The sequence below is a fragment of the Lichenostomus cassidix genome, chromosome 5 (genome assembly GCF_008360975.1).
Source record: "Lichenostomus cassidix isolate B80296 chromosome 5, HeHo_3.0, whole genome shotgun sequence".
NCBI classification, from domain to species: domain Eukaryota; kingdom Metazoa; phylum Chordata; class Aves; order Passeriformes; family Meliphagidae; genus Lichenostomus; species Lichenostomus cassidix.
Window position 1 is genome coordinate 53,927,769 of NC_139486.1, and position 26,286 is coordinate 53,954,054.

A 26,286-nucleotide genomic window follows, 5' to 3' on the forward strand; every position below is an offset into this window, starting at 1 on the left:
TATTTCCAAGACTAGTGCAATCATCTCCTACAGAAACATAAGTTATCACCTGGAATAAATACATTTGCATTCTTGACTGTCAGCTGTCACATTTTCTGCCCTACTATCTAATGGTATACACTCACTTTAATGTGATTCTGGGCTAAAAAAAAAGTGAAATACACTTTTTTGATTGATTACATTTGTAACTGTTATATGAGGCCCAAGTAAGGAACTGAACCAGACTCATTTCAACAATTTTCAGATTTCACAAAGTTAAAGCAACAATAATCCACACGGGCAATCCCACGAAGTAAGATGATAGTTTTTAGAGAATATCCTATTTTATACTGCTGAAGTGCTGTTCAACACTGATGTCATAAATCCCACTTGAAAAAACAGTTACCTTTTGAGGTGTGATGTATAAATGCTGTAGTTCCATCCTCCAGCTGAACTGCTTGTCCATCTTCCAGACGCAGGCTGTCCCCTGCTCAGAAGGAAGAATTACAGCACTTCAGCAAGAGTTCAAAGAATCCATTAGATGGAAAGACTAAACACTAAATACCTAGGATTACAAAATACCTAAGATCTCTTCATGACTGTTTCCATTAAAATAAGAAACCAAGCTCTTATCATAACTGTTAATTATTTAATATCAATATTTATCAGTAATACATTATTTTATAACATTACTTGTATTATTGCACTCACTGCTTTTAGGCATAGGTACATGTTGAACATAAGCAGCTGAACCATCTTCTAATTGAATCACTTGGCCATCCATTAATTTACCATCTGAAATATACAGAATATTTTTAAGAATTCTAATTGTGTAACACATCACAGTTTTAACACACAGTTGATACTTTCTAGATTAACATATAATAAAATATCAACAAGAAATAATGCTTGGTAAATAGTAGGCACAGTGTGACTGTACAGAGCTTTTGAATTCTGGGATTAAAAAACAGAAAAGGTCTGCTGTCCTATCTGTTAGGCAGAATGTTGGTATCTTGGTTGGAACCATAAAGATCACTTCACTTTCATTTGACTGATGTTCTGAATGCCATTTTTGCATCTTACTAGCAGCAAAAATAAAATATTTTATAGCATTACTGTAATAGCTGTAATTTCCAACTGGAATTGGAACTTCAGAAACATTGTACATATTTTGCCTGACTTTGCAATCCAAAACGAGGGTTACAAAGAGGAGCACCACTTCAATACCCATCAGTTTGCAGTCCTTTGCCTACCTTTAGAGTTGTGCTGTATGTAAGCAGTGGAGCCATCAGCCAGGGTAACTGCTTGCAAACTTACACCTTCCATGTTTTCCAAGTTGTCACCATCTAGCAGGGAAAAAAGTTCACCTTCACTATAATGGCCATGAAACCCTAGAAATCCCACTCAAAGACCTTTGTAAGTAATTACATCCCCTCAAAGCATACTGATTTGACAAATAATAATAGCAAGTAGCTCTTACTTGATTTCTGGTTTTTGAACCTTGAACACATACTAGGGTCATATATTCAAGGTTTTGCTCTGTAAACGTGACAGCTAGAATATTATTTTCCTTAACTAAAAAAATGTCACTGAATAAATAACTACAAAGCTGAGGTTTTAGGAGAACTATGAATTCAGCCATCAGAGCCAACAGTGAAATAACGACACATACTTGTATTGACAATTTTGTTTTGCACAACACTACCTGTTTAAATACACACAAAACTATTTTGATTAAAATACAGATTTAAGAAAGTTTCTAATCATGTAAAATCATAACAAAGCTGTCAAGAAACATCAAGCTTAAGTCAATTTCAAGTAATTAATCTATTTTAAAACTCAACTTGTTTAATACATACTTAGATACAAGCTGTATTTACAAAGCATAAAGCATATATATATAAGACTATACTGAGAATAAAGTTAGATTTTATATTTCATACATCTTTGGCACATTTACATTTCTATTATCTTAAAAGATAATTTCCATTCACAATTAAATTAGTGAATTTAATCAATCTCAGTTAACTGTTTTCTGTTGGACTTTTAATTCAAAATACACTACATGATTTTTAGTGTTTTATCTGAGTTTCAAAGAGAAAATACAGAATAATGTAGAGATATTTCAACCTGAAGGTTCACCTTGCACAGCTACAGCTTCTGTTAGACACAGAGTCACGTGCTGGGCTTCCATTCCTCCTCCAGAAAATTCCGTCATTCCCTGAGAGTCTCGATTTATCTGAGCTAATAACATTGTCTACCTAGAAAGAAAGTATTCAAAAAACAGGAAATTGAAATACAGAATCAGAACTAGTTAATCCCAGTTTAATGCCATTTTTATATTGCTGCTACCAATATCTTAAGTTTGGCATAAAATACATGCAAAGAAGGATTGACTTATCTGGAAAATACTTCAAAGAAATAAAAGTTATCTGAAATTGATAAGTATTACTACCTCAATTAGTTCAGATATGAAGGACTTCAGGTAGCAGTTACTAAAACAAAGTGCATCTACCACACTGAAATTTCATTGAAGTAGAAATTATTTAACCAAGGTATACAGAATAATGGTGGTAATGACAGTATAAATAATGATACCTGCTTGTCCCCAGAATTGAAATAAAGCTGACAATTCACCCACAGTCACCCGTGACAACAGCAGGGCTTTATCTGTATAAATTAAAGATTTCTCCAGCGCCAGCAAGAGGTTTAAAAACAATGACACACTGGGAAAGTCTAACTGAACAATTCAACTACTTCCCTAGATTTTCCAGAAAGGTTTCTCTTTAAACATAAAACCAACCAACCAAAACAATCTGTCCTTTAAAATAATGAAGTGTCCCATGGTAAAATTTGTCAATTAGACAAGAGGATTGCGATTAGGGAGTGCCTGTTGTATCTCACAGAACCAGACAGAGCCCTCCCTTTGGATACTTGTCTTTTTACCCAGGCTTGCTTTAATGCAGGAGATCACATCACATATGGGAGATCACATCACAACTTTTAATCCTAGTGTGGTTCTGTGACCTGCTGTTCTATAATTCAAGGCTGAGAAGAATAATCTAGGGGGTTTAATTTACTTATGAGTACCTTTATAAATACATTTAACTATTTTTACCTCTACAATCCAGAAATCTGCTCTCAAATAAGCAATTCATCAACAGTCACAAAGACCACTGAGAAAACTGTGCTTCTGTCAAAACTAAAGAATAAGGAGCACAAAATTAGATCATGTAGGTACTCTAGTGTGCTGCAGTATTTAAAAAGTTTGCCACACTAATTTAGTAGTTGAAAATTACACCCAAGCAGTATTTTCCAAATACATGCAAGTGTATATGGTGAGCCAGACTATTTCCTAGAGCTGCAGGCTAAGTTTCTTATTTCCAGATAATGCAACAGATATTTTAATACAGGAAGTGGAAAGAAAAGGTACCTTTGGGAAGGTTTTAAGCCTCCTGCTTTTTTCATATGTTACTTTGAAAATCATACAAGAAAAAAAGCAATGATCAGTTCATAATTCTGTAAGAAATATGCCTTCCAAGATTAAAATACTCTGCAATTTCTATCTGGAACATTAGGGAGATTAAAATACTGGCTTGCAATAAGGAATTTGAACCTTGAACAACTCTGGCATCAAAAAGAAGATACAATTAAGATGGAAAACAAAATATAATTCAAAATGGATGTGAGGAGTTTTTTTTAATATCCAAGAGAAAAGGGGTAATTCTTCCAACATCTTTTCCAGGAAAAGAAACTTTTACAGCAAATTAGACCTCTAAAGGAGATGCAATACACAAGAAAAAGAGAATCCATCCAGACTAAATTGCATTTGCATAGATGTTTCTGAAGAAAATAGAATAGAGAAGTTTGTTTTGGATAGTATAATCTAAGGGGCAACGACTTGTATAAGGATACATGAGATCCTGAGTTCAACCTCTTCCTCTGCCAAGTCCACGATTGTGACTTTGGACAAGTAACTTCTTTTCTTACAACTCATTTATCACCCCCCACCCCATCTCAAAACAGACAAAACTTTTACTTAGGAAGCACTTTACTCACAAACCAAAAATCAACATGCTGTAGCTACAGAGTCAGCCTAACCAGGCGCTGAAACAAAGCAGCCCAATATTCATGTACTTTACCATGAAGCAAATAAGATCGGAAAACTGTTGCAGTTAAAAACCAATTAACTAGCAGCAAAAGGAGTTTTATCCAGACCAGTTTGCAAGGGTTGCTTTTCTGGAACAGCCAGTTGTAACAAGTTGAATTAACTAATTCTGGTATTTATGCTAGTGGTACACAGAAGCTGGCTGTCCTCTGAACTGCTAAGAGACATCTGTATTGACAGTATTTTCCATGCACTCAGCTTTCAGGACACCTCACGGAAGCAGGCTGCAAAACAGCTAGACCATTTCACACAGCAGAGAAGAAAGGGTTCTTGACCACTGGTTTTGAGAAGACCTATATAGTGAAACAATTCCAGCAGACTCTGCACCTCGAAGGCCTTTCAGCTCGGGTCTACTCGACAAGTATTCCCTGTCCTAAACAAAGTATCTTAAGAATCCCCAGCACCTTTATGAACGTATGCCTTCCTCCAGAACTGATGGCTCCTCTCCCCTTTGGGCAGCAGTGAGGCAGCCAGTCAATGCAGACAGCTGCAGAGATCTGAGAGTCTGAGCAGAACTAATTGCCAAGGGAGTGAGTAGCAACTTTGGAAGAAACAGAAATCTAATGCCACATAAATTCAAGGGCTGAAGGAGCAATAGTATTTGTTTAAATTGTTTCACAGTGTTTGTTACTGGAGCGTGGCTATCAACGATCACAGTAAAAAAAAAACAAAGGGAAATGCTGCACACAGAACAATGTCTACGACTTTGCTCTATTCCAGATGATCTGGACAATAATACAATTTCACACAAGAACCCAGCAGCAATGCAGTCTGTGCTTCTCCCAGTTCCAGCTCCTTCCAATGGTCATTTCCAATATATCATTTTCTCAGTCCTCCATCCTTCCACTAAGTTCCTTAGCCCCAGCTCCATCCCTTCTCCTTGAAGTACCAGTGCTCTTCTTCAGTCCTATCATGATACCAAATTTCCAGGACATGCCTCTTCTCAAATATAATCCCATCCTTCTTGTCAGAATAATCTGAAATACTTTCATGTCCACACCAACTCCTTCTGCAACCAGTCCCAACTCTTTCTCTTGGTGCTGGTCTGTTCTGTGTCCCACTCACACCACTGTCCATCCCCTTCCTACCTCCCTGTATCAACAGTTCATATTCAGACCCACCTTGGAAGTACATCCCCCATAAGAGGCTGGAGCACTGGGATCCTCCCAAACTCCAGCCCCCAGCTTTCACTCACTCTTCAGGGACAGAGCAGCTTTGCTCTGAGAACCCTAAGCCAAAAGTGGATGTGCTACTCCCTCCTTGCCTCTCCTCTTTCCCTCCAGTGGAGAACACAGACCAACCAGACAGGGCTATGAGCTCTGAGGAAGAGGAAAGATGTAGAGTTGGCCTGTGCTGTAGAGAAAAAGATCCAATCCAGTCTATCAGAGATATTGACGCTACTGCATTACTTTGTAAGAGTGGTCAAATACAAGAACAAATTGCCAAGACAGGGTATGGACTCTTCATCCTTGTAGGCATTCAAAACAACATCACACAGCCCTGGGCAACCTGGTCTAATGAGACCTGCCTTGATCAAGGCTGAACCAGATCACTTCTGTAAGTCCTTCCAACTTCAATTGCTCTCTGACAATCACTTCAATAATGCATCCATTTACAACAGCATCACCATGCTGGTGGTATATCATCCACCCTGCAAATCTACTCTCCTAACCATTTTTTAATCTGCTTTGCTTTTTCAAAATCAGTTTGTTTTCAGCAAACTCAAATCTCTTCCCTTGCCTACACTTTAGTCACTCTCTTCTGCTTTCTCCTCAGTTTCCATCAAATTTGTCTTCATCCTTTTTCAAATCTGAATCTCACCAGCTTTGTTCTCTAATCCACCTCATTGCTTTTATTCTTCTGCATTTGCATCACTAAGCTTTCTTTTTCAAATCTCCTCTCTGCCAGGAGTTCTCTCAGTAAAAATCTATGAGAGAAAGATTTCCTTTACCCACTTCAAATATTGCAGCTCATTAGTTAAAAGCAGCTGAAAGCATCCATTTTTAGGAAAAGACAGGAACCCTGGGGTGGGGCCTGCATAGCAGCTTGGCAAAATTGTCACACGTGGATTCTGCTTAATCTCAAGAGCTGTCTTACAGAAAAGACAAGTACAGGCTCAGCCACGAAGTACTCACTGAAGTGAAAACTTGAGACTTGACTTTGTGAACTCTTGCAAATCTTCACAGATCATACGCAAGTTGCAACTGTCAATTTTCAAAGGCATGTCAATGACGATATTTGGGAACACTTTCACAAGGACAGTAACGTATCTTGCATTCCTGAAATGATTAGTCATCAAAACATGTCTATGGTATCCATGCACAGAAAAAAAATATTACCATTCTTTAGGATGGTTAAAACACTTCTCACAAAAAATCCGCCAGAGACAAAAAAATTGGACTGAAAAAATCTCTGAAAAGACTGTCTGACAACAGGCAATCACACCCACTCCAAAACTGATACCTTAAACAGGCATCCAGCAGGGCACAGAGGTGTAAGCTTTTATTTTAAAAAAACAAAACAAACCAACATCCCCACAATTATCTGAAAAGAAAAACTAAACTCAGGCCCACATTAAATTCTCAGCACTTGAAAACCAAAGGCATTCAGGGCAGGAAAGGGTGGTTAAAAATAAAAGAATTTTTATTGACTTATCTAGAGAGCACCTCCTGTATTTTTCCCTCCACTAACACTCAAACAAATAGAATCTCTGGGTGCTATCACTTGTTTTGGAGAAAAGATGCAATGTTAGAAGAAAGGTTTTTATGTAAACTCAATCTAGCAACTGGAAACAGAAATCTCCTCTAATAAGTGGGAATCAAGCAACTAAGAAACAGCAGGTGGGATTCAGGCAGCTGAAAAGCAAGGGAAGAGCTGGCAGAGCGCATGACTGCCCCAGAGCTGAAAGGGGGTTTGGGGCACTTGGGAACCCCAGCAGTTCAGAGGACAGCATGAGGAGAGCCCAGTGTAGCTGGAAATAGCAGCAATTTGTCATTTAAAGAATGACTTCACCACTGTATTGCTGGACAAAGGAAAAAAAACCTGCAGCAACAGTAGCAGAAACTCCTTAGAGACACAAAGATGACGTTTAGAGGATGATTAATGGGAAATGGAATAAAGTTTGTAATAGGAGTCATGGAAGAGAATTTACTGTTATAAAATACAAACTTAGAATGTGCAGAAAAAACTGGGAAAGAATGACAGGAAAACAGCTACTCCAGACATTCAGCAACCTTGTGACTGTTCACTCCCCTCATGCAGACAGCACTGAGAAGTTTGAAATAATATGCATTTATTTCATTTGAAAATAAACATCACTTTTATTTTTAATACACTGCTAAATAATGTACAATACCATTGTAATTTTATAAAACTTATAAAAATGGCAAATAAAAACCAATCAAGAAGGGTAGGATGGCAAATAACACATAACTTCACAATAGTGAAACTTTCATTAAGGAATTTTAGAAAACTGTATTCCCATGTATGACAAAGCTGGGACCCAAAATCAGTTCAAGTATGTCCACACAGTAATATAATTAAGTTTTCTCTGAATTAAATCCTGGCTACCTTAAGGTCCTTAACAACTGATATAATTCCAAATATCAGTAATTTCACAAAACTAGTCTGAATAACAAATGTGTGAAAAATCAAAATTAGTACCTACAATTAACAATCTGATTAAATACACTTCCATTGATAATTCACATGCATTACAGGCTTCTCAGTGAAAAAAAAAAAAAAAAAAATCAGTCTGACAGACTGGAAAACTGGCTATTCCACACAAAGTTTTTTCAGACAACCCAAGAGAACTTTTAGCATTCTTCCCCCACTAATTACATAAAGTTATTTGTCATCTGTAAGCTCAGAAACAGACACAGGAGAACTAAGACTCTCTTTACAATCTTACTTCTGCTCTCCTACATAGCTACATGATAATCTTCCCCAGTATTACAGCAGAAATCTGCAGCAGGGTCAGAAATTAAATCTAGATTGTCTGGGTGCTTTAATCATACACTTCAGTGGATGTGGATTTCCTTCTTCATCAACAGCCCTTACCTTTTCCTGGACTGTACCACTGCACTGAAAATTTGGGGTTTATGCTGTTGTCAGTCAGACTGACTTCCAGTGAGTAAGTGTACCAACTACTTAATGTTGGGCACTTCTAAATTGCTATCTGCTTTCTCACATAATCTCAATTTCTTTTACTGTATTTTCTCGAGACTCTTGTAAAGGCAAAGCATAATTAAACAGTATTTTCCACCACATTAATTATCCACAGTATAAAATGGAAACAAGGTCGAAATACAGTACACAAAAACCTCTCTTACAGTATCTGGTAACAACAGGTGGATTCAGATAATTTAATAGCAAATCACACAATCACTTTCTAATTTCCTAAAGTCTGGTCCTGGAGAAAAACCTGACCAAGACTGAGAGCTCTATCAACTGCATAAGCACACTGAAGCTGAGATCTGCAGTCAAACTCCAGGCTTTATATTCTTTTCACAGCATTTAAACATTTCTATTCCACAAGAGATACATCCTAGTAATAATGCAGTTCAAGACTAAGTTACTGCAACAGAGTTTGGTATTTCTGTAGAAACGAAAAATAAATGCTAGACCAAATTTATCATTGCCTTAATCACACATCTGCCTGACTCCAGTGTGAGTAGTGGGAACCACATTTAGCTTGACAAAATTACTTCATGTTCCAGCAGTCTTTTCCCCCAAAAAGTCATTACCATGCAGTTTCTATTGCAAATCCCATCTACAAATAGTGAATGTTAGAAGTATTGTCAGATATCATTGCTTGCATTTTACAGATATATAAAAAAAATTGGATCAACCAGTGCAAATAAAGAATAACTACAAATCCTTACTCTAACTAACATTATGAGATGATGTGTATGTGTGTGTTTTCACACTGTGGGAATGCTAAGGTTGCTGTTATTTTCAAATGTATGGCATTTCAGCACAAGCAGATCAGAAAGCCACCCACCACCACCAAGTTCTACACATGTAGAGAAGACTTAGGCTGATCCCAAATACAACTGCTAACTTCACACGTTTCTTGAATACATCAGAGAAGAAATTCCTGGTTAATGAAAGGAGGCTAGAGTAGTTCCATCAGCACGTGAGCTGTCAGCAGTGCTGACAGAAGCTAATTAAACTCCTGCTGCAGCTCTGGGACAGGCACCTCACAGCAAACACCCAGTTCCATGACCCCATCTGCCCTGGGTGCGCTATTCCAGCAGCACAGCTTCCTGAGCCAGAGCTTGGAAACAGATTTGGGAGTCTTCCAATAGAACCAATTCAAAAAATCCTCCATGGAAGCTGACAAGCAATTGAGGTCCATGCAGCACCATTTGCAGAGGTACAGACACCAGGATTCCAAAAATTTTGTATTAATAAAGTACAGAAAAGCATATTAATGCAGCTGGTCAATGAGCAATGCACTAATGACACAGTTATTACTAGCAGTAGTAGCAGCACACAGCAGCAGAGGCTTGGCTTGAGGAAGGGCCAGCCATATAATCTGTCCCTAACACCAAATTCAAGTATGACTGAGACACCCCGGTGTCATTAGGAATGCTTGTCTGTGTGCATGGAATGGCCTGCAGACCTTTTGCAAATGCAACAGGGGAACTCTCCTACCAAAATAGCCCATCAAGCTTCTCTCAGCTCAGGTGGCATTCCATGATTAAAGTCAAGATACATTGCTTCTCTCCCAGCCAAACTTGTATTATCAATGCTTACCTACCTTTCTATAAACTCTCAAAGCCATTTCTTTATTGCAGACTGACTGATAATAAATTACTTGTCTTTGAATAGCAAAAAAAAAGTTAGGATAAATAATCATCATGTGCACATTCAGAAAAAAAAGCTGAACCTATGGCATATCAGTTGATTTTCTGAAAAAATTTAGAACATGATTAGCAAAGATGAAAAAAACCTCAAACTTAAAGGAATTTTACAGGACATGTTAGTGACATAAAGCATTTAATTCCAAATAGATTTTCACCCAAGAACTATGAAGGGAGAAACAGATTTAAAACACCTAACAGTTGAATCTGTATGTTTTTAAAACTAGTGGCTTTTGTTTGGTTTGTTTTTACCATCAAGTGTATATATAGCTAAACTATGCATCAAGAAGGCATCCAGGTGATGCATGTTACACCTGTATCTAAGTTATTCCTAAAAATGAGTAGTGATGCCTATTTACACTAAAAAAGATATATAGACACAGTTAATTCTGAAGTACTTCATGTGGCTACTTATTCCTTAAATCATAAAACCTCCAGTTACATTGGTGTTTTAAATAAAACTGGGAACATCTGGTGATTAGACAAATGTTTAAGGGCTAAAAATCTGAAAAAACCTGAGACCTACTATTTCTATTGTAGTTCCACTTCTGTGCCTAACAGACTTCTAACTTTTTAACTGTCAAGCAATCACAGAAGTCTTATTTACATCACCAATATAAATGAATCCTGGCCGTGCCTTTTCAAATCCTGCAAATCCCCTGAGACTGCCAACAAAAAGAGGAATTCTGAGTGGGTTGTTTTGTGTGGTTATGAGTTAATTAGCAATCTGATAACTACACTACAGATGTATCAGCATTAGCCATGACAGATAATGGCAGTGCTTTAGCACAGGCTTGTATTTCAGGAACTGAAGGGGCAGCCTGCTGGATTGCCAAAGCCAGATTACAAACATAAACTGAAACACAGTACATCTAAATACATCCTACAGAACTCTGAGTTGTACCATGTCAGCTATGTTTGAATATACTTAAAATATGAGCAAACCAACTAACTAGGAAAGACGGACCCACCTTCCAATCCTAGAAAAGTCTGTCATCCGAATTTAAGTCCAAGAGCATTAAGCAGGTTACATAACTTTCAGCTCAAATGTATACAGAGGGAAACATTCTACAGACAGTAAATACATACTGAGGGAAACATTATGTAGTTTTAAGGATAACTGATGTCAACCTTGAAAATTGCAAAACCTGCTGGAACTGTAAATTCCCTTCAAAACCAAAAACTTCATTTATTTAACAAGTGTTATCTTGGTGGAGCAAAGTACAATCCCACTGTTCAATTAAAAAAGTCATGTAACCCAGAAAATTTTAGCAGCCTAAGTCACTGGAAGCATTTACTAATTCAGTCCAATTTGGTTTTGAGTAACTGATCAATGGTCCCTGGTGCACCCAGGGAGAGAAGCACAATCATGTATTCCCTTAAGTAAATACAACTAAGGGCAGATCAAGTCACACTTGTGTACAGGCAAAACCCCATAAACTCAGCTGTGCCAGGATGGGTCACAAGGCTTCCTTCCCCTCCTCCCTAGAAACAGTGCCCATGGAGAGACACCTCCCTCACTCCATGCTCAGAACAAGACCCACGCACACCCCTAGTTACCAGAACTTACACTTCTGAGCTGAACTCTTGCACTAAAGAAGAAAATCCATCGGTTTGGGAGACAGTCTATCTCAGGGATCCATAAGCTAAGCAGAAACCTTCCTCCCAACTTTGGGATCTTTTGTGACTCCAGCCACACGAACAGACTACCCAATTCACGCCCTTTTTACCAGGTGCACCCATTTCCTTGCACAGAAGAGATGAAAACCCAAGCTGCTCCCTTTTAATGCTTACCAGAAAGCATTGCTGGTGAGCCGTACAGATGTGCAAGAGATGTAGGAGCAACACAGGGAAAAAAAAGCCAGTGGCAAGGAAAGGCTGGCTTGGGATGCTGTGCTATGTACATACAAGTCAGGCTGCAGGAGTTTTAAAAGACATCACGGGAAGCAGAAATCAGGGGGATGACCAAGGAAGCAGGTACAAGTCAAAATGCAGACAGGAAAAGAGTAAGCACAAGAGCACCAAGAGGAGCCCCACCTTCCTCATGAATATTTGCATTCTGCCCATTGTAAGCCTGACAATGGAAGAATTGCCCCGATTATCTCTGTGTGTGCAAACTCATCCGAATTCAGCCAAGCCCTTTGGAAAGCAATTCGTTTCACAGGTACCAGCTAAAGACTCCTCAAGACGTAACAGTGCTTCTCAAAGACTCCACCTATGCTGAGCACGTGTTAACCCAAAACTCTTAAGGTGAAGATTCACATGCAATAGCAAGGCAAGACCAACATCCCACAGTCTAAATAAAGCTATTGTGATCAACCCAAAGCCGAGGAAGCCTCGTCCTAATCTCTGTGCCCATCCCACACTGCTGCAGGGAAGCAGTCACAGCAGCAGCAGCTGCCAGCACTTGGACCTGACCACTGCTCAAACTCCTGACAATTCCCTTCTCCTGGGCAGTACAGGATGGCAAAATGTCCACTGAGCTGAAGCAGCACACAAGTGGAAATATTCTAGAGAAAAAACCTAATTTACAGCAAATTTCGGCACCCATTACCAGGCACTATTCATCACCTATCACTGTGACTCTCTTCTGAGAAAAGCATCAAAAGCTACAGAAGAATGGACACAGAGTGAAATCAGTGTGACTTTCTACCTAAAGAACCTTTTAAACTTAATGTTTGCTTGTTTGAGCCTTTAATATAAAGCAAAATTACTCTTCCTCAGATAGAGTACTAGAAATAAAATATTCATTACAATGAGCACAGTTTAGGTAAAATATTAAATCAATTCGAAACACACATCTCAAAACTCTTCCAAAATGTTTATTTTTACATCTCATTCCAACTGCAATCCATTACCGAAACAACCATTATTATCTGACCACATATTCCTGAGGTTCCTTTCCTGCAGTGATTCAGACAAATCGTTTTTGACACAAACACAGCTTGAGAGCTCAATGCATTAATGCAGAAATACAAAGAAACAACCCATGAAAACACGGCTACATCGTACTCTGCCATTCTAAAGCTGTATGGCAAACGCACAAAGCTAACGATATGCTAAGCGTGTTAAAAAGCTGCTAAGGACAGTCTTGTTTTTGAGGTCCCATCACCTAGAAGCTGCAACAGCAATTTGTGGTATATAGTCTGTTAGACAGCAGATACACAAGATTTGAAGAAGCAGAATCTCGACAAAACAAGAGGAAATGTTTCCTTTGAAAGACTGTAAGGTTGCGGTTCCTATGTCACTGGAGCAAAAATAACATTCCATACAAACACTCGTATCACTCTGCATATGATGGCAGATGCAATTCTCTGACAGTTCAAAATAAACCCTTAAAAAAATTCAACTTAAGCTGCTCAACCGCAGCATTGCTCTAACACAAAATTTAAACTTGCACGGAAGTAAATTTTTTTTCTGGATGCAAAAGCACCACAAATAAGACCTTATCAGAAAACGAAATAAAAAAAAAAATCTTTGCGTTATCCCGTTCTATTAGAAGTTCTAAAGGAAAAAAAAAAAAAAAAGATGAAGGGAACGACAATTGTAATAAAAAAAATTAAAATAGGAAAAAATTAAAAAATGTTAAAACGCTTTAGCATTTTGGCGAGGAGCAGCAGAATAGGTGGGTTTCAGAAGGCGGGAGGCGGCAGGAGCTTCTCCCGGGATGGCGGCGCGGCCGCGAGCAGAGCAGAGCAGAGCAGAGCGGCGGGTTTCGGTGCCGGAGCCGCGCGGGTCCGGCCGCCCCGGGCCCAGCACACCGCCCGCCCGCTCTAGTGCCGCCCGGCAGCCGGCTGGATGGAAACAACGCGCTCGGAAAAATAACCGTGATGTGAGAAAAAATTATAGAGTAAAATTAGGGGGGAAAAGCCCCGAACGGCGGGGACCATGTAAAAACAGCTGAGCCCCCCCGGTTTGGGCACGGCGGGCGCGGGGCCCGCAGCGCCCCGGCCCGAGCCCCCCGAGCCCCCCGGCCGTGACGCAGCGCCGAGCGGGCCTGCGATGGGGGGGCGGCCCGGAGACCCCCGCGGGCCCGGCGGGCGGGGAGGGGCCGGGCGGGCCCCGCGGAGCGGAGCGGCTGGGCTTTATCGCCGCGGCTGTGCCGCTCGGCTCGGTGCCGCCCGCGCCCCGCTGCCCTGCCCGCCTCCCCCTGCACCGCCGGCGGGCGCGGCGGGCGCGCGGCGCGGCGGCCCCGTCCGGAGATGGCGGAGGGAGCATAAGGCACACTGGGTAAAAGCACATTTATATACGAACCTCGCCGAGAAATTTTCCAACAATTCCTCCGTCCGACCACCATGCACCAGGACAGGAAACGGCCGCTCGGCACCGCCCGCCCGCGCGGCACCGCCCCGCGCCCCGCGGGAGGGGCCTGGCCGCGCTCGGGCCGCCGCTCCTATTGGCCGCGCCGCGCGCGCCGCCGCAGCCGCCGCCAGCCATTGGCCGCCTCCGGGCCGCGCGGCGGCGCCCATTGGCCGCGCGCCCGCGGCCCCGCCCCGCGGCTTCATGGCGTCGCGGCTGTGCCGGGCGCGCGGCCGCCGCCATTTTGTGCCGCGGGCGGCGAGGTGCCCGCGCGCCAGCGGGGAGCGGCGCCATTTCCTGCCCGCCCTCGCGGGGCCGGCACGGCCTGAGGCGGCGCGGCGGGCAGGGGCCGGCAGCGGGCGGGCAGCAGCTCCCAGGCCCCCTCGGGAGCCGGTCCCGCTCCGCCGGGGCCATCCGGGTCCCTCTGGGCCTTGCGCGGGGCCGCACGGTCGGGCCGGGGGCAGCGAGCGCTCTGCCCTGCCCTTCCCTTCCCTTCCCTTGCCGGCCTCCTGCCGCATTATCCCCGGCTGCCATTGCCATGCCAGCCCGGCCCTAGGCCATGAGGACGCTGGGCTTAAAGCTGTGCTTGGGAGTCTGTCCCTACGTGGTGTTTAGGTATGGAAACGTGCAATAAATAACCCAACACTCCCCGCCTAAGACAAGCAAAGGGTGCTGAGGGTTAGTTCCGTCGGTGATTTTTCGAGAAAACCCTGTTCCGCAGTTGATGCGAATTACCATGGGTGGGACAGTAAACCCAGCTCTGATGGACTTACTCCATCGTACTGAGCACGACAGATGGAATATATGGACGTTTTGCTCCCGAACAGCAGTTTGAAAGTCTTGCAGTCCAAAATCCTGGTACAAAAAGCCATAAAAAGCTTATTCCCAAACAGGCGTAACAGCAGTTTTTATTTCTTAATTTACTGTTTCCTAATTGTGATTTTTAAGTCGAGTACAAACTGCAGCCATCAGTTTGGTTCGGGTTACAGCAGCAGTGAAATACAAAAGATAAAATCCTATTTCTGAGTTGCCAACTCCCCCTTTATTAATAGTTATTAACATATCTCTGAAATGCTTTAGTCTCCCATTCTGAAGTGCTTTGTTTCCAGCATCAACAGTTTGCTATAAAAGCAGAAACACACAAACCAGTGACGCACCATTTAAGATAAAGTTACATTTTGATTGAAAAGTAACTAAAAATCAGCAGCAGAAAATGCTTTTCCATATTGCTCATTCTGGGTGTGTAGAAGGTTCCTCAGAGAAAATAATCAACCCATAGACCTTACTAGGTATATCCATTACTGGGCATAATTAAAATCACCTGCATGTTTATTGGCAGTAATTATTCCACGGCAGACTTGATAAATCTGGCAGTAGTAGTCTTAGGGTACAAGAGAACTGAACAGAGTTTTGCTGTACTACACTGACACCTATTAATAATTCTTTTCAGGCAGTGACCTAGGGAAAAAAATTAAATTTACCCAGTATGTCAGCATTTTTTTTTAAGTGCCTATTTTTTTATATTTAACACAGAGAGAACTGCAGTTGAGCCTAATATATGTTTGGAGAAATCTTTTGGAGAGGGAAATACAAACCTCAGAGCTGTGCAACTCAAGCAGGACTCTACTGTAAGGATACAGCTACATTCAAAACACCACACTGAAATAAGTGAAGATAAGGATTTGCTTTAGATGTTTATTAATCCAAGGAGATCTTCCATAATAGAAAAAACAGAGGCTTTAAATTTCCCAGCTCTTCCTTTAGAGTTGCATTATCCTTGAAAATGGAATGGATAAGTGCAAGTTCTAGGAGGAAGATCAGTTTTTAATTTGACATAAGTGTATCATTGAAATTGATATATTGCATCACAAAATGCGCTATCACCACCAACAACAATGCAAAATTGTTTTGCAATTTATATAAATACATTTCTTGGAGCAAAGGAAAGCAAAGTTCTAGATCCATTCTTAAAAAAGATGCTCCTTGCTAACCAGTCTAGTGACACATAAAAGCACCCTTGAAGTAAGACTGTATTCCTCACACCAAGATAAAATTCTTCCTGTGACTTGTCACTTGAAAAATATAATTGTTCCAGAACTGACAATGGCACTAAAATTGGTGATTTCCCCCTATTTTTTTGTCATCTGCATTATAAATGAAGTCTTCTCAGTGCTGCTGTCAAATCTTGTCACGAGGCCCAAGCAGCTCATCTGTCCTCAAAGGTTCTCATACATTTTTTTGGATGCCTACAAAGGTGAGCAGATACCCAACAAGCAGATGTTCAGAAATGATTTATGTCAAACTAGGTGTTCCCAAGGAATGCACAGGAGAAGGCATGCTGGAAGAATGGCCTGTCAGCTTTCTCTACAAAAATAAAACCTTGTCTAGAGATTCCCTGGGGGCCAGAGCACACCTGGACATGCGCATGAGTTACAGTCACAAAACCCCAAGTAAGTAGCTCTGTGCACTTGGCCAATCACCTAAAGATGCACAGCAACTACCCTGGGTCTCACACCACCATCAGGACGGATATTCCCATCCAAGGCTTGCTTATTTAGGCTTTTCCACATCAGGTGCTTTGCTTTTCAGGTGTCCCTTTGGTACTGGGGTAGGGCAGGGTGGCACTGCAGCTCTGGCTCAGTGTCCCACCTTGGCACCCTGGGTGCAGGGAAACATCAGCTGGAGCAAGGCAGCCCCGAGAGGAGGGGCTGGACAGCTCAGCAAGGAAACCCCAAACCACCACCAAGTCCTGCTACTCTGCTGATGCAAAAAAACACACCACACAAACCAATTTTCTGAAGACTGCATTTTGAGTATCATAATATATATATATGTGCATTTCATTTTTACAAATAAAAACTCAGTTTATTTTTTAACCTGTATTTAAATTTTGGAGGCTTACATTAAATTAAGGTAGCTTGTTTAATATCAATTGTAACAGCAGGTGACATTTTTATATAAAAACAGCCTAAAGGAAAAAATAAAACAACCCAAACATTTGATTTAAAAGACCTGACACCAATGATCTCAAGGCAAGATCAAACGCCAATGGATTTTGCTTTTAGAAAAGAAAAAGGGGGCATTTAAGCCAACCCATTCACAGCCTCTCCCTGCTGGCTTCTTCATACAGTGGTTTTGATAGTGGTCCCAGAGGGAACTGTATTTTGCCTCTCTAGCTAAAATACTAGTTACTATAGCAACTTTGAAGGAAGAAAATTGTGGCTTCAAAACTGAAAGATTGGCAAAACTTCAAATACACTGTCTGGATCAGGCAGACAACAGCACACACGAATGCTGCAGTGCAAAAAGAGGGGGAATGAAATGCAGGAGTAGTGCACCAGCACTACCATGAGCTGGAAAAAGAGTATTTTGCACAGCTGGGGAAAAAAATTGCATTATAGACCATTGCTCAGTTCAGCCAATGACATTGTTGTGTTTTTAATAGATTGCATATGTAGATGTTTCACCCATACACTTCAATTGACCTTAAGAACTTCACATCTCATTTACCTGCTTTAGAGAGGATAACTTTTTGCTTTGTGCTTACAGTACACATTTGTTCAATCTTATAGCTTGTACACTGAGATCTTTAAAAAAAACAAAGGACACGGAGGGTGTTGCTATTTTTTCTTTAGCAGCAATGAAATATCACTAACCCCTTTTTACATATCCGAATTCAAGTCACAACCAGAGGTGACTGCACCACAAAGTCACCAGGTACAAAACTGCTAGTTCGTTTTAAATTAATAACTTGAAATTATTTTCCCCGACACATCCCTTATTTTTTATTTTTATAAACAGCAAACATTTTGCTATTTTTGTACATAGGCTAGCAGGCTTGTTTCAATATGAAAGTGCTAATTCATTTACAGATTTATCAGTTATGTAGTGCTACATTAAGTGTCCAATATTCTACATATGAACAATCTTGATAAATGGAAATGATGAAGATTAAGTAAGGCTATCTGATTACCTTATCTTATTTACATTAAAAGAATAGACACCCAGTAGTAGGGATAAAAGGGAAAGAAACTGGGCAAATACTCATACTGCCACAGGTGTAAAAATTAAGTCTGCCTTCTAGCTTGTACTGTAAATGAGACATTTTAAATAGTCCTGCAGCCCATGTCTATTTTTTTTCCGCAGAAAAAGAAAAGCTGCCTTCATGACATCCCCTCTTGATTTCCAATCTCCAAAGTGTGTCATTTGAAGCTTTAAATTCAGATTCTTCCTATCTTCAAAAAAACCTCTGGTTTGCTTTCCAGTATTAGGTTGTATAATCAGGTCCCACTTCTGGGGCTTTTGTCCAATCTATTTATAAATTAGTTTAGAGTGAGTTGTAGATAACATGAACCAGTTCTGGAACCACTATTGGGAGGAACACAAGCTCTTCACTACAATCACACAGTAGCAGGAAAAGTGATAATTCAATTCATTCCTGGGGCAGGGCCTCCAAAATTAAATGAAGTTGGCACAACTGGAGCATTGAATTTGTATCCTCCATGCTTTTCAATCATTTTGGATTCTAAAACAAAACAAAAAAAACAGAAGGAAGATACTTTAGTGCATGTGCAGGGGGGAAGACAGACCAAGATCCTGTGACTGACCACTTTGAAGTCAGGCCCCAAAGAACAGATGGACTGATTATTTACTTATTTTAACTTCTCAATATTGTTACAGCCATGCTTAAATGATTTTGTACTTTAAGAAGCCCACACTTTAGCTTTCAGGCATGACAGTAATTTAGAAACAGGACCTGAATGAATGCTGCACTTAGAAACTTGGTAACAGGCACACAATTCTTTCTGGTTAACATGAAGAGACTCTGCAGTCAAATCAGTAACAGAGCACATATACAAAAAAAGCAGTACACAGCAATCAGCTAAATTTTCAGTGTTCCTATCTTAATTCAACAATAACACAGAAACAGCCACTGAAGCACCAGAAAAAGACCTTTTATACATGCTGCTACCCAAGCAGATAATTTGGACTTTAGGTTACTAGACTACAGAACATAATTCCGAGAGAAAACTACCACATTCATCACTTCTCATTTTCAACCAAATTTTAAGATCTACCAGTGATAGTTTAGGTGTCTGGTTTTACCATCCTTCAAACACTACTGTAGGACAGGTTTTACTGTAAGACAGGTTTTTACAAGCTCTAATACGTGAACAACTGGAAATCAGGTTGGTAATTTAGGTTGTACCTTTACTACAACCTAGATAGTGCAGAAGGTGGTTTGTATCATTCCCAGGCCAAGATAACGACACTTATTAATGTCTTAGATTGGTCTTAGAGCTTTCTCCTAAAACAAAACAGTTGCAATCTCTCTGGGAATACAGGACAGCTCATATTATCTAGCAAATCTACATTTTGGCTCTGTTTCTTTGGAAATAGGCCAGAAAGATGTTCCCATGGCTAATGGAGCTTGGAGGGAGAATCCCTCACAGTTCCACAGAAGACATATCTCTCAGCACATGGAAATTCTCCTAAGCTACAATAATGAAGGAGAACTGTATTTCAAATCCTTCTAACAGGATGTCCCCCTGTGTGGTAGGTGGCCTAAATGTAGTATCAGTGTGCTCTGATACTAGGCAAGGATTTCACATAAGGAGCTGGTTGCTTAGTTAAACTTCAAAACTTCTCTGAAAAAACAGCACAAAACAAACAAACACACCTCAAACATTTTTGTCTCCATCAAATGCAGTAGTATGTAAGTTCGTCAGTATTATGCCTATTGCTTGATGAGGGTCACAGTGAAACTGTATTTTATAACCATTAAAACTGGATCATTCTGGACACTTACAAGCTTTGTGAGGTAATGCAGGCTGCTCTCTCAAACAGCACTTATTTAATGTGCATTCTTACTAGCAATCTTTTTACTGAAAATTTTCTGAATTTCTGTTTTGAAACATCTATAGCAATTGCTCAAAAAGACAGAGGATATGAGACTGGACTGATCCCTCAACATTCAGTCTCGTCTTTAGAGTGTGATATATTCGTTTATTCTCAAAAGGGAAAACTTAAAAAAAAGAGAAAAGATAAATTGAATACATTTAAAATCTGTATTATCTGTAATGAAGAACAATGTCCTGAAATATTTAATGGGTTTAATAATGTGGCATTACAAATGGACACTACTTTCATAATTTAGTATTCTCCTACCCACAGAATCCTTATCTATCCCAGCTGGACTATGTCACATCTCAGGAAATAATTTATCAGTCACTTGATGTGTTTGTTAACATACCTGGAGTTCACCTACCTTCAGCTAATCAAATAAATTGTTTTCAAATCCAAGCAATAAGGATATTCTTTTATTTCCTTGACCACTTCCCCCAAGTGTTTTTATCATTCCTCCCACCTGGGGTATTGCCACCCAATTTGTGCATGGAGGCTTTGTGACAAGATATTTCAAACGCCTCTGGAGTGCAAAACAACCCTGCCTTGATGGAGACATTATCAGGCTTGAATTCTAGGCATTTCCTGTATTATGCTCCTTGAGCACACCAGGGCACTCAAAGAGCAGAAGCTCTCAGTGGTATAAAGGATGCACATACCATGTGCTGCCCGCCGCTGATCCGCCAGAGTTGCTATGTCCTGCAGCTGTTTCCTCTGCTCTTCATTAAGGCCCTGTGTCAAAGCTTGGTACCACACAGGGTTACGATTCTGAATTGCTGCAGGAGAAAGAAAACATAAGCAAAAGGCAAGTGTTGATTAAAATGTTCTGTAACTCAAAGCTTACTCACTGCCATTTTAATCACACTAGTATTCTGTTATGGTTGCATAATTCAAGACATTGAAAAAGACTAATACAGCTTCTGACCTCTTCCCTACCACAGCAAATTCATTCAAGCATCTCCCCCTGCTCTGGAAGTTTAATGATGGTTTCCCTATTCCAATGAAAGAAATGGCTCAAGCACATACTAGAAAGCCAATTTAGAGGCTTTCAACAGGCTCTAGCTTACAACAGTGTACACTGAAGACAAAATGTAACTTGTTGGCCACAGACCTAATACAGTTACTTACTCTGAAAAATTGTTTTAAATATCTGATATTCATCAATAGGGTTGTCTTCATCATCAATAATTGTGGAATAGCCTTCCAAAGCAGTCTCTTCAGCATCATCTTCTTCCCAGTCTTCATCATCTCCATCTTCACCTGCCTGTTTTGCTAGAATTTCTAGATATTCTTGACCATCTTCATCAATGTCATCTTCGTCACTCCCCAGCTCCTCTGAGTTAATTATAACACACAAAAAGGTTTATCTTGAGAACAGCAAGAACGACTCTTTAGAAATGTGGCTAATTATGTAAAAGAGGCAGTGGAAGTGGTAACAATACAGTGCAGGCTGGAAAGGGAGGAGTTCATTTAGCTCCTCTCATAGTGCCATGGGCTTCTCCCCAGACACTCTTCCCTCACTTACACCAAGTGCAAATGGAAAATTTGTCAGACATATGTATACACACAGAATTTCGAACAGCACTTCATAAAACCTTTAAACAAAGCAATGTTCATGCTCCAAAGCAAGCCTGAAATAATTTCATGAAAAATTTTTAAAGGCACATTAAAAAGGACTGTTAAAAAGGTGGCCTAAGAAACACAAAGTGTGATAGTATAACTGAAGTGTAGCGACAACAGTTTGAAAAATCCAGAATTCAACAACAGAGATCAAGAAGAAAGTGGGCTTTGAGTATATAGATGAAAACAAACTAATTCCTTTGAGTGTGGAAAAAAGTTCCAAACAATCACTCAAAGACACTGGGCTGATGATGGAAAGGGAACAGGGAATGAGAAGTAAAAGCTGAAGTAGAGTGTAGGGAAAGATGGAACAAAGAAGTACAGGTAAGTTGTAGGCAATTTTGAACTTCATATAAAGAAGATGGAGAAAACAGGAAGGTTTCTGAAAGGCCTGTATGGTGAATAAAGTCTATAACGGCTGAAGAAGTTGAGATTATGTTCCAGGGAAATATTCACAAGAACTGTCATTTTCAATACACAGCTAAAACAGCAGCAACATAGGACAGTGTATAATACATAGTGCAAACTGTACAGTGAATTAGAATAATTCCTGGAAGCTCCTTCTACTGACTTTTACCCCTCACTCACATGGGAAACATGCCCCAGTAAGAACTGCATTCAGTAATGACTGAATCCACTCAGAACAACCAGCCTAGGGAGACTTGGAAGAGACTCAGCCCCGGAAATCAGTTTTTAAGTGGGACTGAAAAGTAAGTCAGATATACTTAGAAGTTGTTGAAAGATGTCCAGTGTTCTACTGCAGCACTTCATTTTTGGAATTAGGGTACTCAGAACAATTCCACAAAGGAATTCACTATCTCCATCAGAAAAAAATGACACATACAAAATGACATCAACATTTCCATCTCCATACCTGTTTCCTCATCTTCTTCAGCTTCATCATCATCATCACTGTCATTTTCATGCTCTGCATGACAGGCATATGCTCTTTTCAGTCCATTAAATAGAAGGATAAAAGCTGGCAGGATCTGCCCAGCAACTTGATTTAAAACCTGTGGTATTTGCTCCAGATCAATAAGAGCACACAAGCCAAGCACACACATCTTTCTATCATGAAGTCTACAAAACAGAAGAGTAAAAAAGTTGCAAGCTTTGTCATGATTTTCAAGCAGGTCATATTCACGTGTTTGACAGAGAATCATCTCCAGAAGGAGAAACACTTACCCCAGGAAACAGTCGACATCATTAAGCCACTGTGTTATGAAGTGATTGGTGACAGGCTCCACATTATTGGGGAAACGAAGATTTTCCAAGGTATTTAATAGTAAATGAGGATTGTAATACAAAGCAGCTATGGCAACCTGGAGGCACATGGTTCTCAGTTCACTGGTTTTCACTTCTCTGGTCAGTCTCTCCAAGGCAGCTTCCACAAACAAGGGTATGCACTGGACAGTGAGAACATTACACACTTAGTGATCAAAAATAAAATTTATCCTTCTGTACTTCAACAGTCTGGCACATAAATACAGATGGCATAAAATGGAGTAATTTCTAATTGGCAGCAGAAGTCACATACAAAGATAAAATGAAAATGTGAAAAAATATTTAATCACATGAATTTTGTGACATCCTGCACAGCAAATGTAACTTCTGGTTCTATAATCTTGTGTATTAAAAATGGAAAATAGAGGAAATGTGTTCACTAAGAAGTCCAGAAAAATCAACTTATTCATCTCTCAAATTTCAACTTCCGTATGTTGATAATGAAGTTCCTGGTCCCTCTATTACATTGATTTGGATTCTAGGAACTTCATTTTCATTCTTCCTCATTTCAAAGCTTATGAGGTTGACAGATTGACCAATTTTCATTAAATATTCACTAGAATTAACTTAGAATGCAATTAATTGACTTCTTAGAACCAAGATGCTCCTGAGGTGGCACTCTTCCAGTGAAAACACCAGTTTAGCAGTGTCCTAAATTCTGGAGCCAAAGTATGCAGGAGCTCTCTCTGCAGTGCTGTTAACTGAGTAGCACTGAAGTACAAGACAGGATTATCACTCACACCACACAAACTGCTTGTAACAAAACTCATGTTAACACATAACCAATTAATACTACAGAATAAAATCTTTTTAAAATATTAGTTTCAGCAACCAAAGTTGTTACCAACCTGGTCAATGCCACGCCCTTTACATTGAAGAATAATTACTTCTAACAGCTTTGCTGCATGACATTCTGCATCTTCTCCAGCAACTCCTGTAAGGACCTGAAACACAGCCATTACTGTTGGTGGTATCCCCTCAAGGAGTATTCTCTAGATACTGCTTTACTTTGAAAAGCTGGTATGAATTTACTCCCTCTAACAATGCCAGCATAAACAGCCATCAGTGAAACAGCCAGATCTACAGCAAAGGCTCAGTACGATAACCAGAGACTGAAAATTGCTGAACGTGAAGAAACCTAACCTATGTGTACAAATATTCAATAACTATGGATGCAGAGCTTACCACAGTAACTGTAAAAGCATCAGCTGCCATTTTGCAAAGGTTTATTTCCATACAAAAAACTTTTCTTATGTATTAATATATTGAATTTTGTAGAAGTTTAATTTACAAAAACGGGATATCCAGTGGGAGACAATGCAATACCTAAAATATATGTTAAAAATTCACTGTGATCAGCTAACACCAATCACTAAGTGGTCATGACAGACTAGTTTTCTTTTTATATAAAACTTTCCAAGAATATACAAACTGCCTAATTGGTCTGTCTGCAACTTGTTTTCAAACAAAGGCTGGAAAGAGTTATTCACTAGATTCACTATATTATTTATAGAATACTAGAATAGATATTCATGGTAATATTTAAACATCTTCAAAAGAATTACTCAGGAAATACCACAGGCAGCACAGCTGGCAGTTCACCGAAGCTCTTATATAGACACTGCATATGATATCCAGGAGTGGAAAACTGAAATCCCCACAGATTACTATTAGAAATGATAAAACATTAACACTAAGTATAAAGAAGTATTCCTTTTCTTCACATAGGGCTAACATTCTGGAAAGCTATATATTCTACATTTTGGCTGGACAAAGAAAGCCCAGTTGGCAGCTACCTGTAATACAAAGTTGAATACAGAAACCCTGCCCAAAAATGCCTGCACTGAGTCAGAACAACTGCATTCTGCTCCCAGCTTTCACCACTGATTTGGCACAAGCTTGGGAAAGTAACTTCCTATTCCTGTCCCTTTACCTTCCATCCCTACTCCACCTGTTCAGCCAACAGATGTCAGACCTTCAGCACACACACAGCACATGTATCCTGGCCATGGTGAGGCTACAAATCCCAGATGAAAGAATCCACCCACCTTTTGCAATCTGTCAATCCTACCTTTTGATTGCCTGTATGCATGAAGTGTATTACACCAAACCTAGATTGTTTAATCTGCTTTTGTTGTGTATGATTTATTTTTCCCTTATGCCAAAGGAATATATCTGAAATTTTGATGCAACTTCTTGCAATTTCTCTGCAGTAACTTAGTAATTTGGGGAATTTCAGAGGATGTTAAATAGCAAGATGAGAGCAGATGTCAAAAGATACTGCGGAAAAAAGTACCCAGTTTAATACTTATTACTTCAGGGATGGCAGGTTTTGTTACCACACAGGAATCTACTCACCTTCTTGCACATACTGTAGATCATTTCAAGATATTTTGTGTCTGACAGAAGTGTATCTGTGTCAACAGTAACATAATTATGCAAGAGAGGCATCATATCTGTATTAAAAGAAGGATGATCACAGTTAGGTATGGTCTGCGTGCTATTAAAATCAGGTTGAAATCTGTGTATTAATAATTACAGCTCTTAATGTTTGCCAAGATAAGTGTGTGCAAGTCATAGGTGCTTTAGCAAAACAAGTCTGGTAGCAGCAACAGCAAAATAAAATACTTCAAGTGCAACCTCATTTAAGCGCTTTCCTAACATTTCAGTCACGATGCAATTCATTGTATAGCTGAAATTGCATCCATAAAACCATTTGGTTTTCTGATTTATTTATATTACTTACCAGTAAAATAATCAAAACCATCCTGCTGGAAGACTTCAAACACAAGAGGAAGAAGCTGCCACATTTGTGCAGAAACCTGTTGGCAGGTCAGACTATGTGCCAAGGAAAAGATCTCCTCATAGAACTCTAAAACAAACAGAATCTAGGTAAATATAATGCCAATCCCATATACTTTAAAAAGTAAGCCAACAGAAGTACAGATACCTAATACATGCTGCTGCAAAACTGTTCCAATCACTTGCAAACAGATCCCTTCCAGCTGCTGGGTAATCTGAAAAAAAATTAAAAGGGGAGATGTATGACTTTTTTCAATATGTGGTAATTGAAATTAAACACATTTAAAAATTTGTCAAAGCAGTTCTATTTGTACAATATATTTTTAAAAAACAATCAGAAATGTCTCAGATTTTGGAGCACTA

At 39.9% G+C, this 26,286-nt stretch overlaps 2 protein-coding genes across 8 annotated transcripts in view; both read right to left on the reverse strand.

Moving 5' to 3' along the window:
- Nucleotides 1-14,389, reverse strand: part of ZNF143 (zinc finger protein 143) — a 38,135-nt gene extending 23,746 nt beyond the window's left edge. The window contains exons 1-6 of one of the 7 annotated variants that reach the window (XM_085063141.1): nt 14,269-14,345; nt 6,283-6,351; nt 2,122-2,240; nt 1,233-1,325; nt 691-774; nt 386-466 (exon numbers count right to left, since the gene is read on the reverse strand). In XM_085063141.1, coding sequence (XP_084919267.1) covers nt 386-466; nt 691-774; nt 1,233-1,325; nt 2,122-2,233 — 370 coding nt within the window. In that variant the 5' untranslated portion in view covers nt 2,234-2,240; nt 6,283-6,351; nt 14,269-14,345. Of the gene's footprint in view, nt 1-385; nt 467-690; nt 775-1,232; nt 1,326-2,109; nt 2,241-3,097; nt 3,182-6,282; nt 6,352-14,268 lie in introns of all 7 variants that reach the window. The other 6 variants (XM_085063139.1, XM_085063138.1, XM_085063140.1 and 3 more) reach the window with 6 other exon arrangements.
- A 1,599-nt stretch (nt 14,390-15,988) lies between these two features.
- Nucleotides 15,989-26,286, reverse strand: part of IPO7 (importin 7) — a 33,976-nt gene continuing 23,678 nt past the window's right edge. Inside the window, exons 17-25 of the mRNA XM_085063145.1 lie at nt 26,072-26,138; nt 25,868-25,993; nt 25,480-25,577; nt 23,970-24,065; nt 23,023-23,243; nt 22,712-22,917; nt 21,346-21,552; nt 20,877-20,993; nt 15,989-18,838 (exon numbers count right to left, since the gene is read on the reverse strand). Of these exons, the coding sequence (XP_084919271.1) occupies nt 18,741-18,838; nt 20,877-20,993; nt 21,346-21,552; nt 22,712-22,917; nt 23,023-23,243; nt 23,970-24,065; nt 25,480-25,577; nt 25,868-25,993; nt 26,072-26,138 (1,236 nt within the window). The 3' untranslated portion in view covers nt 15,989-18,740. The remainder of the gene's footprint in view (nt 18,839-20,876; nt 20,994-21,345; nt 21,553-22,711; nt 22,918-23,022; nt 23,244-23,969; nt 24,066-25,479; nt 25,578-25,867; nt 25,994-26,071; nt 26,139-26,286) is intronic.